The following is a 17,697-nucleotide window of genomic DNA, read 5'->3' as shown; positions in this document are numbered from 1 at the left end:
GTATCTTTTGTGTGCAGTAAGGGCGATGGAGCAGTTGTGTAGAGGAACGTTTATTTCTGAAGTGTAATTTGGAGCAAGGACCTTCATGCTACAAAGGCCATGACTTATTGTACACCTTTGGGGGCCTTTTTTTTAATATTAATATTACTAGGGATGAGCGAATCGACTTTGGATAAAACATCCGAAGTCAGTTCGCATAAACCTTCGTTTGAACCCTGGACGGAGCGAGCGCTCTGTACAGTATTAGAATGTATTGGCTCCTATGAGCCGAAGTTATTAATGGCTTCATAAATTGATTTCTACTGTAAAATGTTTCCAATCGTTCCAAGGTACCACAAAGTAATGTCTTCGGCTAATCGTAGCTAATACATTCTAATACTGTACGGAGCTCCTTTTTGTGCGAATCGACTTTAGATGTTTCATCCGAAGTCGATTCGCTCATCCCTAATTATTACATTTGTACTCATTTTGAGCTAAATATTTTTAAAGGGTTTCTGTCAGCAGAATGAACCCTATTAAACTGGCTGACGTTAGCGATGTGCTAATGTCAGCAGACCCTAACTCTCCTAATCTTATGCTTATAGATGCCCATGTTACTGCAAAATTTTAACTTTGATGATATGCAAATTTGCCTCTAGGAGCAGGGGGGGGGGGGGGGCATTGCTCCAGCTCCTAGAGGCTCCGTTCTCCCACCTCAAGTCATGCCCTGCCGTCCTTGATTGACAGGGCCAGCGTTCGTCTCCTCCTGCTGGCCCTGAGCGCTGGGACTGCACAGGCGCGAGATTTATCCAGCGCTCAGGGCCGGAAGGAGAAGATGAACGCTGGCCCTGTCAATCAAGGACGGCAGGCCGTGACTTGAGGTGGGAGAACGGAGCCTCTAGGAGCTGGAGCAATGCCCCCCACCCCCGCTCCTAGAGGCTAATTTGCATATCATCAAAGTTAAAATTGTGCAGTAACCGGGGCATCTATAAGCATAAGATTAGGAGAGTTAGGGTCTGCTGACATTAGCACATCGCTAACGTCAGCCAGTTTAATAGGGTTCATTCTGCTGACAGAAACCTTTTAAATTGGTCTTTATTACAGATATGGAACCCATTTTTTCTGTACAGAGCTGACATGCTCTAATTGAGAGATCTGAATTGTCTCTCTTTTCTGTCAGACTAGGAGCAGACAGACTCCTTATCTCTGCTCTCTGACAAACAGTTAAATGGGTTATCCGAGGCTGGATAACGCTAGGGAGGCTCGTCCCCGTCACTGCACAACCCCCCCCGACACTGAATGTTTTCATCTACAGCTCAGGGAGCGGGGAGCCAGGTAAGTAGAATCAGTGTGAGGGGCCCAGGCACGTGGGGGGCATTTTCAGGCTCAGATACCCCTTTAACTCTTTGTGACAGAACGGCTCAATATTTTTAATAAAGGCCAATTAAAAATAGGATTTTTAGCCAAAAATGAGTAAAATGCAATCATAAACAAAAATTGCCTCTGAAGATGTACATAGCCGTTAAGATCTACCAATAGTGGTATGGAGTTAGACTGGACAGTCTTAGGGTACGACCATGTGTAGCGTAAATGCTGCAGAGTGGAATTGTGTACAGGAAAAATGTCACCCACAAGCTGCCGAGAGTGTCTGCAATGAAATGCTGCAAAATCCATCGCCTCTCCCGATTTCACTGGTGCCCCTGAACCGTGCAGCCCTATGCAGGAGCCCCGTGCAGCCCTGGTTTATCATACTGGTTTGTTCTGTAAAACTAAGGCCCCTTTCACACGAGCGAGTTTTCTGCCTGGGTGCAATGCGTGACGTGATCGCGTTGTGCCTGCACTGAATCCTGACCCATTCATTTCAATGGGTCTGTATACATGAGCAATGTTTTTCACGCATCACTTCTGCGTTGCGTGAAAATCGCAGCATGTTCTATATTCTGCGTTTTTCATATATAAGTGAATAGGGCTGCGTGAAAATCGCATTCATAAGCAAGTGCGGATGCAATGTGTTTTTCACGGATGGTTGCTAAGAGATGTTTGTAAACCTTCCGTTTTTTATCACGCGCGTAAAAAAAAGCATCAATGCGCATTGCACCCACGCAATAAAAACTGAACGCAATCGCAGGCAAAACTGAATGAACTTGCTTGCGAAATCGCGCATTTTTAACTGAACGCATCCGGACCTAATCCGTATCGCTCATCTTGCAAGGGGCCTAATAGAAAAAGATGGTTTCTGGCGACAAGAGAAAATGTCTGCTCTGACAAACCTTCTCCATCTGTCAGAGATATATTAGATCTTCCTCTCTGGTAATAGCCGCCATTACTGCAGCCTTAACGGGTATCGCTAGAAAAGCTGCGGTGGCAGACCGCACAACACCAATTAGGTGAGAGGCACCTGGGACATGGGACTACCACCCCACTGCCAAATAGTGGAGTTAAGTGCTAGGTCTCATAAGACGGGTTATGCAAGGCAAAGCATACCCTCCTTCCAGGTGTAGTGGTTTGAGCCTTCAATACCAACATGTAGTTCTGTCTGTGCCCCCACAACGAAGCCGTACCACTAGACTGACTGAACTGAGGTGCACCCCAAGAGCCAAAAGATGTGCGGACAACATCAGTGCCTATAGCTAGTGTGGCATAAACTGCTATGGTGGCAGTGTAAGTGGCATTGCTATGGGGGTAATGTGGCTGGCAATGAGAGAGCTAAAATTGTGGGTCAGTGTAACTGATATGAGGCAGAACTAGGCATCACTGTAACTTCCCACTGCTATGAAGACACTAAAGAGGAGTTTATCAATAAATAAATGTGCTTATTTTTTTTTCCACTAATTTCCTTTTTTGCTTACACTAGACTTCAGGATCGCTGCATCGGCTACACTTCATGTCACCACTAGATGGCAGGGAATCACAGCAGCCCCACTAAGAAGATATCCGACCAGTAAGTAGTGGTTCACTAGAGGCAGAACGACACAGAACAGTCTACAGTCCCCACTGAGGCCGTCCAGACCTGCCCTCTTTATTTCTAAACATTCTCCTCCACGAAGTGAAGGCGGACTTCAACAAAATGTCTCCTATAACTGCAGACATGGCGGGATCACGTGACTTTCCTCTGCCGGAGACGCCGAAAGATGAGACTGGGCTCCGGTAGAAAGAACTGTTCTCCTATATACGCCCTGGAGGACCGAGATAACCCGGCTTTCACAGGTGACGCCTCCAGTGTATGTGCGGCGCGGGGCCCCGGGGAGCCATCACAGGAAGGGGCCGGGATGCGGTAGAAATGGGGGTGGATAATTATTGCACCGTAATGTCGTATAAAGGGATGTGACTTGTGGGTCTCATTGTAGACCGCTAAGAAGCGGTGTGGGCGGGGCCTAACACAGAGCATGATGGGAATTCCAGTCAGATAATGCTTGGGAATGGTTGCCATGGACAACAATAAATCTGATGGCTGTCACTGTTTGACTCCGTTTTGCTAACGGGACCTTGGTGCCTGTCAGTTACTAAGCCTTTGCTTGGCTTGCAGTCTGGAGAACCCATTGGCAGCATTCTGTAAAATAAAAAATACCATATACCATTCCTTGTATAGAATACCACAGTCAGCCATTTCCTGACCAGAAGGGGCTCCTATCAGTGAGCAATACAGTCCTAGTCCCTGTATGTAGATCCGGAACAGAGTGAGAATGCTGCCTATCTTGGCTCTGGCAGCACAGTAGAGCTATGATTCTGTTTTATGTCCTCCGCTTATTACTGGTAAGGAGGTGATATCCTGCTTCACAATAGGCTGAAAAAGTAGACCCTTTTACACATAAATTAAAAACTTTTTTTTTTTTTTATAGTTCTTTATATTAATATTCTCACAATGAAATGGAAAATTGGGCAAGGAGTAAGATAAATGTAAGGCTATGCACATGGGAGGGAAACTGACATGTCACCACTACATACTAAATAGGAAAACGCAGGGTAAAGGTCCTTTTACATGTACCGGTATATCGGACAATTATCGGGACTGAACTACATGTTCCAGATAATTGCCTGATCGTATAGACCATCATTGTTCCAGGGCAGCAGGTCGCTGTTTAGACCCCATCATCTGCTGCACAGGAACAATGGGGCCTTATTTATCAAAACTAGTTGCTATGGGCAAAAAGACCATTAGAGACCAATTATCAGTAATGAACGTTTCTACAAAGGGCTCATGCACACGACCATTGGTGCTTTGTGGTATGCAAATTGTGGATCCGCAAAACACGGGTACCCGCCGTGTTCATTCCGTGTTTTTTAGAACGGCCAGCCCCTGGTAGAGCAGCCCTATCTTTGTCCGTAATGCAGACAATAATAGGACATGATCTTTTTTTTTGCAGATTGGCCATGTGGACATAGAATGCACATGGAGTCATTTCCGTTTTTTTTTGCGGCCCCATTGAAGTGAGTGGTTCCTCATACAGGCCGCAAAAGGAACGGACACGGACAAAAAATAAGTTTGTGTGCATGAGCCCAAACTCTCATCCGTGTTATTTTGCTCCAGAAAGCTGGTTCATACCAGTATTATAGGGAGTCTGTCACCTGGAAATTCAGTGTTACACCAGGCGTAATGTCTTGTAGGGTTAGCTTAGCCGAATGTAATGATACCTTTCACTTAGCAATTCGTTGCTTCATTCTGGAGAAATTGTACTTTTAATTCATGTTCAGACGAGCAGTTAAGTGCACTGAGGGCGGGCCCAAGCCACTCAGTGCACCCTTGCTCCTCCAGCTTCCTCTGCCAGCCCAACTTGGCCCTTTCAGTCATGGAGGTATAAGCTGGTAGAGGAAGCAGGAAAAGAAGGGGGGCACAGAGTTGATTGGGCCTGCCCTCAGTGCACTTAACTACTCATTTGCATATAGATTAAAAGCACTTTTTCTCCAAAATGAAGCTACGGATTGCTAAGTGAAAGGTATCATTACATTCAGCTGAGCTAGCTCTTAAAGACGTTGGGGATCATTTCCTAACAGTTTTATGCCTCTTTTTGTAGTAAAAATTGCAGCATGACCCCCTTTTCTGCAACTTTTTATGGTTCAATCTCTTTTTTATTAAGACAGTTTTGAAATACAATAACAAAGTGCTATAGGCACAAAAACATTGTGTCTCCATCAGTAAAGTTTGACATAATGCAGTATCAGACTTACATAAGAGACTGGACAGATACAAGGGTGGGTAAGAGTGTGTACCTTATCAGAGACACTGACCATCTAGGTGACCTGTGAAGGAACAACGCCATTGATCAGCCAGTCCGAGAATTGCAAGGACTTGTGGAACTGAAGCCCAGGCTCCCGAGCCCGTGCAAAGGCAGACACCAGATCGCGATCTTCAGCCCCGAGCTCTTCCATGTGAACAAGGATATCGGGTGCAGAAACCCAAGTTATTCTCTGAAGACTCTCAGTTGATCTCCATTTGTGGGGAATTATTTGCCTCATCATGGCCAAAACAAAGAGTCTGAGTGCTCCTCTCTTAGGCCTATTGCACACGACCGTATGGCTTTTTCAGTGTTTTGCGGTCCGTTTTTCACGGATCCGTTGTTTCGTTTTTTGTTTCCGTTGTGTTTCCATTTCTGTTCCGTTTTTCCGTTCCGTTTTTCCGTATGGCATATACAGTATACAGTAATTATATAGATAAAATTGGGCTGGGCATAACATTTTCAATAGATGGTTCAGCAAAAAACAGAACGGAAACGGAAGACATACGGATGAATTTCCGTATGTGTTCCGTTTTTTTTGCGGACCCATTGACTTGAATGGAGCCACGGACCGTGATTTGCGGGCAATAATAGGACATGTTCTATGTTAAAACGGAACGGAAATACGGAAACGGAATGCATTCCGTTTTTTTTGCGGAACCATTGAAATGAACACAAAAAACGGCCAGTAAACGGGAAAAAAAACCAGCCGTGTGCAGGAGGCCTTAATCTGTTGGATCCGACCTGGAAAAACAGATAACAAGGCTACTGTAGGTGAGGGAGGTATAGTAGACCGGTAAAGGGAATTATATAAGGTGAATACATCTCGCCATAAAGGAGCCACCCCCGGGCAATCCCACCAGACGTGAAGCATTGTGCCGACCACTGCCGAACAACGCCAGCAGGTATCGGGTACAGAAGCATAAGGCCTCCTGCACACGACCCGTTTTTTTCCCCGTTTACTGGCCGTTTTTTGCGTTCCGTATACGGAACCATTCATTTCAATGGTTCCGCAAAAAAAACGGAATGTACTCCGTATGCAATCCGTTTCCGTATTTCAGTTTTTCCGTTCCGTTTAAAGATAGAACATGTCCTATTATTGCCTGCAAATCACGTTCCGTGGCTCCATTCAAGTCAATGGGTCCGCAAAAAAACGGAACACATACGGAAATGCATCCGTATGTCTTCCGTTTCCGTTCCATTTTTCCAGAACCATCTTTTGAAAATGTTATGCCCAGCCCAATTTTATCTGTGTAATTACTGTATACTGTATATGCCATACGGAAAAATGGACCAGAAACGGAAACAAAAAACGGAACAACGGATCCGTGAAAAAAGGACCGCAAAACACTGAAAAAGCCATATGGCCGTGTGCAGGAGGCCTAAACCTGGTGGAACTTTACCGATGTCCTATACCACCGAGTCAGTATCTTGTAGTTGAGTTCCTGCAGTCTACAGGACACTGTTGCACTGTTCCACTGTAAGGCCTCTTTCACACTACCGTTTTTTTTTTTTTCGTCTTGCAGGCCGTTTTTTGCGTCCCGTATACGGAACCAACGTTCCTTGGCTCCATTAACCACCTCCGGACCGCTGTACGCAGATTCGCGTTCCGGAGGTGGCAGCCCTGCGCTCAGCGACGCATATACGCGTCATCTCGCGTGAGCCGGGATTTCCTGTGAACGCGCGCACACAGGCGCGCGCGCTCACAGGAACGGAAGGTAAGAGAGTTGATCTCCAGCCTGCCAGCGGCGATCGTTCGCTGGCAGGCTGGAGATGTGTTTTTTTTAACCCCTAACAGGTATATTAGACGCTGTTTTGATAACAGCGTCTAATATACCTGCTACCTGGTCCTCTGGTGGTCCCCTTTGTTTGGATCGACCACCAGAGGACACAGGTAGCTCAGTAAAGTCCCACCAAGCACCACTACACTACACTACACCCCCCCCCCCGTCACTTATTAACCCCTTATTAGCCCCTGATCACCCCATATAGACTCCCTGATCACCCCCCCTGTCATTGATTACACCCCTGTCATTGATCACCCCCCTGTAAAGCTCCATTCAGATGTCCGCATGATTTTTACGGATGCACTGATAGATGGATCGGATCCGCAAAACGCATCCGGACGTCTGAATGAAGCCTTACAGGGGCATGATCAATGACTGTGGTTATCACCCCATATAGACTCCCTGATCACCCCCCTGTCATTGATTACCCCCCTGTCATTGATCAACCCCCTGTAAAGCTCCATTCAGATGTCCGCATGATTTTTACGGATCCACTGATAGATGGATCGGATCCGCAAAACGCATCCGGACGTCTGAATGAAGCCTTACAGGGGCGTGATCAATGACTGTGGTTATCACCCCATATAGACTCCCTGATCACACCCCTGTCATTGATCAACCCCCTGTAAAGCTCCATTCAGATGTCCGCATGATTTTTACGGATGCACTGATAGATGGATCGGATCCGCAAAACGCATCCGGACGTCTGAATGAAGCCTTACAGGGGCATGATCAATGACTGTGGTTATCACCCCATATAGACTCCCTGATCACCCCCCTGTCATTGATCACCCCCCCTGTCATTGATTACCCCCCTGTAAAGCTCCATTCAGATGTCCGCATGATTTTTACGGATCCACTGATAGATGGATCGGATCCGCAAAACGCATCCGGACGTCTGAATGAAGCCTTACAGGGGCGTGATCAATGACTGTGGTTATCACCCCATATAGACTCCCTGATCACCCCCCTGTCATTAATCAACCCCCTGTAAAGCTCCATTCAGATGTCCGCATGATTTTTACGGATGCACTGATAGATGGATCGGATCCGCAAAATGCATCCGGACGTCTGAATGAAGCCTTACAGGGGCATGATCAATGACTGTGGTTATCACCCCATATAGACTCCCTGATCACCCCCCTGTCATTGATCACCCCCCCTGTCATTGATTACCCCCCTGTAAAGCTCCATTCAGATGTCCGCATGATTTTTACGGATCCACTGATAGATGGATCGGATCCGCAAAACGCATCCGGACGTCTGAATGAAGCCTTACAGGGGCGTGATCAATGACTGTGGTTATCACCCCATATAGACTCCCTGATCACCCCCCTGTCATTGATCAACCCCCTGTAAAGCTCCATTCAGATGTCCGCATGATTTTTACGGATGCACTGATAGATGGATCGGATCCGCAAAACGCATCCGGACGTCTGAATGAAGCCTTACAGGGGCGTGATCAATGACTGTGGTTATCACCCCATATAGACTCCCTGATCACCCCCCTGTCATTGATCACCCCCCCTGTCATTGATCACCCCCCTCTCATTGATCACCCCTCTGTAAGGCTCCATTCAGACATTTTTTTGGCCCAAGTTAGCGGAATTTTTTTTTTTTTTTTCTTACAAAGTCTCATATTCCACTAACTTGTGTCAAAAAATAAAATCTCACATGAACTCACCATACCCCTCACGGAATCCAAATGCGTAAAATTTTTTAGACATTTATATTCCAGACTTCTTCTCATGCTTTAGGGCCCCTAGAATGCCAGGGCAGTATAAATACCCCACATGTGACCCCATTTCGGAAAGAAGACACCCCCAGGTATTCCGTGAGGGGCATATTGAGTCCATGAAAGATTGAAATTTTTGTCCCAAGTTAGCAGAACGGGAGACTTTGTGAGAAAAAAAATAAAAAATATCAATTTCCGCTAACTTGTGCCCAAAAAAAAAAATTTCTATGAACTCGCCATGCCCCTCATTGAATACCTTGGGGTGTCTTCTTTCCAAAATGGGGTCACATGTGGGGTATTTATACTGCCCTGGCATTCTAGGGGCCCCAAAGCGTGAGAAGAAGTCTGGTATCCAAATGTCTAAAAATGCCCTCCTAAAATGAATTTGGGCCCCTTTGCGCATCTAGGCTGCAAAAAAGTGTCACACATGTGGTATCGCCGTACTCAGGAGAAGTTGGGGAATGTGTTTTGGGGTGTCATTTTACATATACCCATGCTGGGTGAGATAAATATCTTGGTCAAATGCCAACTTTGTATAAAAAAATGGGAAAAGTTGTCTTTTGCCAAGATATTTCTCTCACCCAGCATGGGTATATGTAAAATGACACCCCAAAACACATTCCCCAACGTCTCCTGAATACGGCGATACCACATGTGTGACACTTTTTTGCAGCCTAGGTGGGCAAAGGGGCCCACATTCCAAAGAGCACCTTTAGGATTTCACAGGTCATTTACCTACTTACCACACATTAGGGCCCCTGGAAAATGCCAGGGCAGTATAACTACCCCACAAGTGACCCCATTTTGGAAAGAAGACACCCCAAGGTATTCCGTGAGGGGCATGGCGAGTTCCTAGAATTTTTTATTTTTTGTCACAAGTTAGTGGAAAATGATGATTTTTTTTTTTATTTATTTTTTCATACAAAGTCTCATATTCCACTAACTTGTGACAAAAAATAAAAACTTCCATGAACTCACTATGCCCATCAGCGAATACCTTGGGGTCTCTTCTTTCCAAAATGGGGTCACTTATGGGGTAGTTATACTGCCCTGGCATTCTAGGGGCCCAAATGTGTGGTAAGGAGTTTGAAATCAAATTCTGTAAAAAATGACGAGTGAAATCCGAAAGGTGCTCTTTGGAATATGGGCCCCTTTGCCCACCTAGGCTGCAAAAAAGTGTCACACATCTGGTATCTCCGTATTCAGTAGAAGTTGGGGAATGTGTTTTGGGGTGTCATTTTACATATACCCATGCTGGGTGAGAGAAATATCTTGGCAAAAGACAACTTTTCCCATTTTTTTATACAAAGTTGGCATTTGACCAAGATATTTATCTCACCCAGCATGGGTATATGTAAAATGACACCTCAAAACACATTCCCCAACTTCTCCCGAGTACGGAGATACCAGATGTGTGACACTTTTTTGCAGCCTAGGTGGGCAAAGGGGCCCATATTCCAAAGAGCACCTTTCGGATTTCACTCGTCATTTTTTACAGAATTTGATTTCAAACTCCTTACCACACATTTGGGCCCCTAGAATGCCAGGGCAGTATAACTACCCCACAAGTGACCCCATTTTGGAAAGAAGAGACCCCAAGGTATTCGCTGATGGGCATAGTGAGTTCATGGAAGTTTTTATTTTTTGTCACAAGTTAGTGGAATATGAGACTTTGTATGAAAAAAATAAATAAATAAATAAATCATCATTTTCCACTAACTTGTGACAAAAAATAAAAAATTCTAGGAACTCGCCATGCCCCTCACGGAATACCTTGGGTGTCTTCTTTCCAAAATGGGGTCACTTGTGGGGTAGTTATACTGCCCTGGCATTCTAGGGGCCCAAATGTGTGGTAAGGAGTTTGAAATCAAATTCTGTAAAAAATGACCTGTGAAATCCGAAAGGTGCTCTTTGGAATATGGGCCCCTTTGCCCACCTAGGCTGCAAAAAAGTGTCACACATCTGGTATCTCCGTACTCAGGAGAAGGTGGGGAATGTGTTTTGGGGTGTCTTTTTACATATACCCATGCTGGGTGAGATAAATATCTTGGTCAAATGCCAACTTTGTATAAAAAAATGGGAAAAGTTGTCTTTTGCCAAGATATTTCTCTCACCCAGCATGGGTATATGTAAAATGACACCCCAAAACACATTCCCCACCTTCTCCTGAGTACGGAGATACCAGATGTGTGACACTTTTTTGCAGCCTAGGTGGGCAAAGGGGCCCATATTCCAAAGAGCACCTTTCGGATTTCACAGGTCATTTTTTTACAGAATTTGATTTCAAACTCCTTACCACACATTTGGGCCCCTAGAATGCCAGGGCAGTATAACTACCCCACAAGTGACCCCATTTTGGAAAGAAGAGACCCCAAGGTATTCGCTGATGGGCATAGTGAGTTCATAGAACTTTTTATTTTTTGTCACAAGTTAGTGGAATATGAGACTTTGTAAGAAAAAAAAAAAAAAAAATCATAATTTTCCGCTAACTTGTGACAAAAAATAAAAAGTTCGATGAACTCACTATGCCCATCAGCGAATACCTTAGGGTGTGTACTTTCCGAAATGGGGTCATTTGTGGGGTGTTTGTACTGTCTGGGCATTGTAGAACCTCAGGAAACATGACAGGTGCTCAGAAAGTCAGAGCTGCTTCAAAAAGCGGAAATTCACATTTTTGTACCATAGTTTGTAAACGCTATAACTTTTACCCAAACCATTTTTTTTTTACCCAAACATTTTTTTTTTATCAAAGACATGTAGAACAATAAATTTAGAGCAAAATTTATATATGGATGTCGTTTTTTTTGCAAAATTTTACAACTGAAAGTGAAAAATGTCATTTTTTTTGCAAAAAAATCGTTAAATTTCGATTAATAACAAAAAAAGTAAAAATGTCAGCAGCAATGAAATACCACCAAATGAAAGCTCTATTAGTGAGAAGAAAAGGAGGTAAAATTCATTTGGGTGGTAAGTTGCATGACCGAGCAATAAACGGTGAAAGTAGTGTAGGTCAGAAGTGTAAAAAGTGGCCTGGTCTTTCAGGGTGTTTAAGCACTGGGGGCTGAGGTGGTTAAAGGGCTTCTGTCACCCCACAAAAGTCATTTTTATTTTTTTGGGATAGTTACATTCCTTATAGCGCGATATAGAAGAATATAATCTTATCACTTACTCTTATGCGGCCGTTTCTTTAGAAAACGAAGTTTTATAATATGTAAATCCGGTCTCTACCAGCAAGTAGGGCGTCTACTTGCTGGTAGCCGCAGCAGAAAACCGCCCCCTCGTCGTGTTGATTGACAGGGCCAGCCGTGATCTCCTCCTCCGGCCGGCCCTGTCAGTATTTCAAAAATCGCGCGCCTCTGTTCATTCGGCGCAGGCGCTCTGAGATGAGGAGGCTCGTCTCCTCAGAACTCCCTCAGTGCGCCTGCGCCGATGACGTCTTCTCTTTCGGTGATGTCATCGGCGCAGGGGGGTTTTAAGCTGCAGCTAAAGCTCTCCCTAATTGTTTATGTGCCAGATGGCCCTTTATGGTGGCGGATCGCGTGGGCGGCAGAGGTACCAACACGGGGCTCCTCTCTCCTCTGTCACACTGAAGTCTGTGGGCGGGGAGACCGTCCATCTAGCCAATCACAGGAGATCCTGAGAGGTGGCGTCACCGATTCCGGGTCATCTGATCACCGGAGACCCGAATGACCCGGAAACACTGCATCGCCGATACGGGGGGGGGGTCACAGGACCCCCCTCAGCATTGTCACAGGGTGCCTGCTGAATGATTTCAGCGAGCACCCCGTTTTAATCACCGCGTGGCGGTGATCGGAAATACACAGGGTGTACATGTACACCCTGTGTTCTTAAGGACTCGGACATCAGGGCGTACCTGTACGCCCTGTGTCCATAAGAGGTTAACCTAACCCTAGAGATTTTCCATATGAATTGAGGAGTCAGTCTCCTGAGGTGGGCAAAAAAATGCTTGAGGGATCCCACAAGGGATCATCTGAGATAGATACAGAAGTCTGGGTAAAATGTCCATCTTAAGAGCATTGATTTTGCCAAACCATGAGATTTGGAGAGAGGACCACCTCTGTAGACTCCCAATGGATCTCAATGCGGGTTTACAATTAAAATTAAAAAGGTGGGAAGGATTTGCGGACAGGTGAATACCTAAGTACTTCATGGATTGTGAAGCCCATTCAAAGGAGAATGCTTCCCTAAGTTGGGTGGCTTCTGGATATTCACCTTGAAGTTGCTGAGACGTCCAAAGAGCTCAAATTCTCGGAGAACCGAGGGCAGACCCAGCCTAGGTGATGATAAATATAAAAGGAGGTCATCTGCAAACAATGACAGTTTGTGTTCGGTTTTGCCTATTTGTATTCCTTTAATGGACTGGTTTGCTCTAAGGGCATTAGCTAGAGACTCCATAACTAGGATGTAAAGGAATGGTGAAAGAGGGCATCCTTGGCGAGCCCTGTTCCGTATGGTGAAGGGGTTGGACAGCGAGCCATTAACTCGGACCTGTGCTGACGGAGAGGAATAGAGCGCGAGAATCCTGTCTATCATCCTATCTCCCAGACCTATAGAAACCAGTGTCTCCGCTAAGAACTGCCAGTTAACCCTGTCAAATGCCTTCTCCGTGTCAACTGTGAGCAGGCATAAGGGTGTTTTCATCAGCCCTGCTCTAGCTTTTAAACACATGGACTTTAGGGTATTATCCCGAGCCTCCCTACCCAGGAGAAAGCCTTCCTGTTCCCTATGAATGCATCCAGGAATGTGTGGGTGTAGTCACAGGGCCAGAAGCTTGGCGTATAACTAAGTCTACATTAAGTAGAGAGAGAGGTCGGTAATTGGCACATAGGGAAGCGTCCTTGCCCGGTTTGGGAATGACTGTAATCTGAGCCTGTAGAGCCTGGTGGGGAAAAGGGCAATCCTTTGAGATTGAGTTAAATGCCTGAATGATGGTTGGATCCAGCTCCTCTCCAAGTAGCTTATAGAAACGGGGAGTCAGACCATCTGGACCTGGGCTTTTCCCGGTTTTGAGATCCTTGATGGCATACAGGAGCTCCGAGGAAGAAAAATCCTCCTCCAAGCTAGAGGATGAGGTATGTGAGATACGTGTAGGACCAAACTGGCTTAAATAATGTCTTATGGGGTAGACCCAAAATTGGCACCTCCTCTAGCCCCAAGATCATAAAGTTTGGTATAGTATGCCTGATGTTATTTCCGAGGGAGAGTGAACCGGGCCTCTAGAAGCCGTGTTAAGAGTTGACCCATATGATAGAGGTATCCGGGGGTGGAGTGCCCTCGCCAACCATCTGACACTTTTATCTCCGTATTCATAGAAGCTTTGTTTGATTTTATCTTGGATACACAGGAATTTTTGATCTAGTATCTTAAGTATTTGCTGACGTAGTGAAGCGATATCTGCTTTGAGTTGGTCAGATGGGGAAGTCTTATTTTGGGTCTCCTTGTGATCAAGATGCGCAAGAAGGGTGGCAAGCTTGTGTGAACATTCTTTTTTTGAGTCTGGCTCCGTGAGATAGGAATAAACCCCTGATCACACATTTGAGGGCTTCCCATATCACAGGTGCTGCAGTTGTGTTAGACTTGTGGTTCCTAGTGAAATCCAGGATAGCAGCTTGTGTATCCATCATACAGACCAAGTCATTTAACAGGTTACCATTTAGTCTCCAAGTATATGGGCGTGAGGGTGTGGAAAGTGGGCATAATAGGCCGTATAAAGGTGAATGGTCTGACCATAAGAGAGCATCCATTGAGCAACGGGGATCAGAATCTAAGAGTTTATGAGAAATAAAAAGGTGATCAAGTCTTGCATAGCTATTGTGAACTTGTGAATGGAAGCTATAGTCCCTGACTCCTGGATACAGAATACGCCACAGGTCAACCAGCCAAAGTGCCGCAAGGTCGGCCCTGAACACCGCAGGGACACTGGGGAGACAGAGGACTTACCGGTTGAGTAATCAATGGTTGGATCCATCACTATATTAAAGTCAACTCCTAGGATGGTAGAAGATCCCTCTGCAAATCTGGCCAACCGTTTTGGATCCGAAGGTCGTCTGTCCCTGGTTAGGAAAATAAACATAGCGACTGTGAGAATGGATTGATCAACTGAGAGTTTAAGGAAGGGTCTGAGGACAAGACCATAGGGCGGAATTTTTTATGAAAAGCAATAGAGACTCCTGCCTTTTTAGTAGGATTGGGGCCATGGAACCAGTCAGGATAGTATCTGCTATTACACCTGGGCGTAGATGTAGCCTTAAAATGGGTTTCTTGGATCATGACTAGCATAACCCTTTTCTTATGGAAACAGTATAGAATTTGGCTACGTTTCTCAGGCTTGTTAAGACCTCTGGCGTTGTAGGTGCAGAATGAGAGAGGTGTCATCATGGTGGGTAGGTAAATAGTATAATTCTCAAAATGGTCAGATCCCTTACCCAGGGTAGGAACATAAAAGGAGGGTAGGACATATGGTGGGGAAGACAGGTACAAGGTTGACAGTATGAAAACATAACATTCAGGGGTGAAAACTCGAACAGAAAAAAGGAGAGCCAGCTAGATCGGCTCAGTGGAGTACTAAACAATGACCGATGTGGAATGGAGTGGATCGAGCGTGGCCTTGGCCACTCAGCGAGTTCCACTGATGGTAGATAAAAGATTCCAGTAGTTTTGGTAAATCAGCTAGAGATTTAAAAATTGCTGTTTTCCCATTTTTCTTGGCAATTAGATGAAAGGGATATCCCCATCTATAGATAATGGTGTTGTCCCTGAGAGTTGTCAGGAGGGGTTTAAGGCCCTTGCGGAAAATTAAAGTGCGCCTCGCGAGATCCGGCAAGATGAGGAGTTCTTTGTTTTCGAAAAGGTTTGCCTCTGAGTTTCTAGCAGCTCTAAGAATGGCTTCCGTGTCCTTGTAGAAATGAATTCTGCATATAATGTCACGAGGGCGGGAAGGTCTCCTGTTTTGGGCCCAGAGCTCTGTGGATTCGATCAGAGTCTGGTGGAGATACTGATTCAGGGAGCCCCCTGATGCGGAGATTGTTTCTCCGGTTCCTATTTTCAGTGTCGTCCAGGTGGGTTAGTATATTCTGGATCTGTGCAATAAGGTCATTTATGACCTTATGATAGTCCAGTACTGCAAGTACTTGGTCTTGTAGCTCCATTATCTCCTCTACCCTCTGGCCGACATGTTTAATGTCCTGATATAGGGCCGCCATATCCTGCTTATGGGAGGCCTCCAATCTCGTGAATAAAGCATCTATCTCTGATTTTATTGGGAGTGCCTCAAGGCGCATTTTCCAGTCCCAGTCGCCATTTTGGTCTTTTGCGTCGGACAACCTAACTGACCTGGGTGTCATGGTGGGGGAGCCTCCTTGCTGGGGCAAGGAGCCAGAGGATGCCTCCACATATCTCGAAAGGGAGGGAGAGGAGGGAGCCGCTGAGCTGGGAATCGCTGCCACTGCATAGGAACCCGGGCATCCGGTGGTCTTAGCGTCCCGGTGTGTAGAGAGTCCACATGTCGGGAAACTCTAGTTCTGGGTATGCGCAGGCGAGGCTGCCCCAGGCGCTTCCTCCGCCATATTGGTAGACACTCTGCCCTCGAAAAAGTGGGAAATACCTCCAGAATCCCGATCCGTGGGTGCAAGTGTTGAAGAGGGTCCCTTCCTGTGACCTATCGCTGATAAATAGCAGCCAAGAGTGCCCTATATGCGGTAAATAAGCCGGGGATGTTTAGGAGCCAGAGATTCGCGCCCCCCTTCTGCAACTTTTTAAATGCTTGTGCAACAATATTTGTGAAGCCCTTCTATATGCTTCCGGGTCTGTGCTTCTAAAGATAGAACATGTCCTATATTTCACCACATCGTGCAGATCGAAGACCCATTGAAGTCTATGAGGGGAATATTTGAAGTTTTGCTTGAGTCTGCATTGGAATACTTTATAGCACATTTATCAAATGTCTCCTGTTGTTTGATAAATTTGTCTTCTTTAAACCGAACACTTTTGTCCAATTTTCCTAATCTCCTTATCTGAATCTCAGAAACCCCCTTTAATAAATGTAGGGCACATGTACACCAGCATTCTGGGCTACTTTCTGTGCACTTATTGCTTTGCGGATCTGTTTTCCAGCTGAAGGCCACACTCCTCCTGGATACCACAGGCGTTAACCCTTAAGATGAAGCTCTCTCGTCTAGATGACCTGACTGAAGTGCTCAACATGGACAAGGCCAGGAATCACTTGATTGAGAAGATAATGCATATAACCTTAGATATTCTCTACCTGCTGACTGGAGAGGTGAGGGATTCTGGGACATGACTGCTATGGCTATTAAAGTGGTATTCCAGCACAGTGCGTAGGGGCACTGTCGCAGCTGTAGGAGATCGGTGAGGTGACTATAAGGTTGTTTCATTTTTATTTTTATGGAACAGGGTTTTGGTTGTGGTGGAATATCCCTTTAATAATACGGGGATATGAATGATGAAGGATTCTGGGAATGGTGTCACATGACTTCACTTTTATCTTTATTAATAAAACAAAGTTGTATGACAGGACGAGTGAGGGATTCTGGGAATAATGTCATTTGACATCTTTATTAATAAATAATAGACATGACAAATAACTGGATTACGGGGCACATTGTCATTACATAAGCCAGGTATGTACGGTGTAGTGACCACGTAGAACCATGGCGGTCTGCACTAAGTATAAAATATATTTCTACTCGCAGGATTACATTGTATTAAAGATGTCTGGTGGCCAAGTCACGCACAGTAGTAGCCCTATTGTAGCAGGAGGATTCTGTAGAAATCAGAGCTTAAACAACAGCCCCCAAACTGACGTGATGGAAGAGAGTAAAAATGATGAGAAGATCTTGGCACTTACCAACACTATCACTCAGCTACTGACTGGAGAGGTGAGTACCACTGGGAATGCTGGGATATTATGTAGTAATGTACCTGGATGATGACTGTATCTTTG

General features: G+C 45.4%; 2 protein-coding genes across 5 annotated transcripts in view; one reads left to right on the top strand and one right to left on the bottom strand.

Annotated features, from left to right (window-relative positions):
- The window catches only part of LOC121006072 (zinc finger protein 287-like), a 519,245-nt gene that overhangs the window by 59,423 nt on the left and 442,125 nt on the right, over positions 1–17,697 (bottom strand). The window lies entirely within an intron of this gene.
- Positions 3,079–17,697, top strand: part of LOC121006077 (oocyte zinc finger protein XlCOF8.4-like) — a 65,910-nt gene continuing 51,291 nt past the window's right edge. For 2 of the 4 annotated variants that reach the window (XM_040438975.1, XM_040438978.1), the window contains exons 1-3: positions 3,079–3,186; positions 16,848–17,013; positions 17,447–17,632. In XM_040438975.1, coding sequence (XP_040294909.1) covers positions 16,894–17,013; positions 17,447–17,632 — 306 coding nt within the window. In that variant the 5' untranslated portion in view covers positions 3,079–3,186; positions 16,848–16,893. Of the gene's footprint in view, positions 3,201–16,847; positions 17,014–17,446; positions 17,633–17,697 lie in introns of all 4 variants that reach the window. The other 2 variants (XM_040438976.1, XM_040438977.1) reach the window with 2 other exon arrangements.

Source organism: Bufo bufo, chromosome 6, assembly GCF_905171765.1.
Source record: "Bufo bufo chromosome 6, aBufBuf1.1, whole genome shotgun sequence".
Taxonomy (NCBI): Eukaryota; Metazoa; Chordata; class Amphibia; order Anura; family Bufonidae; genus Bufo; species Bufo bufo.
Note: the sequence above shows the minus strand (reverse complement) of the source record. Positions and strands in the feature narration are given on the sequence as shown.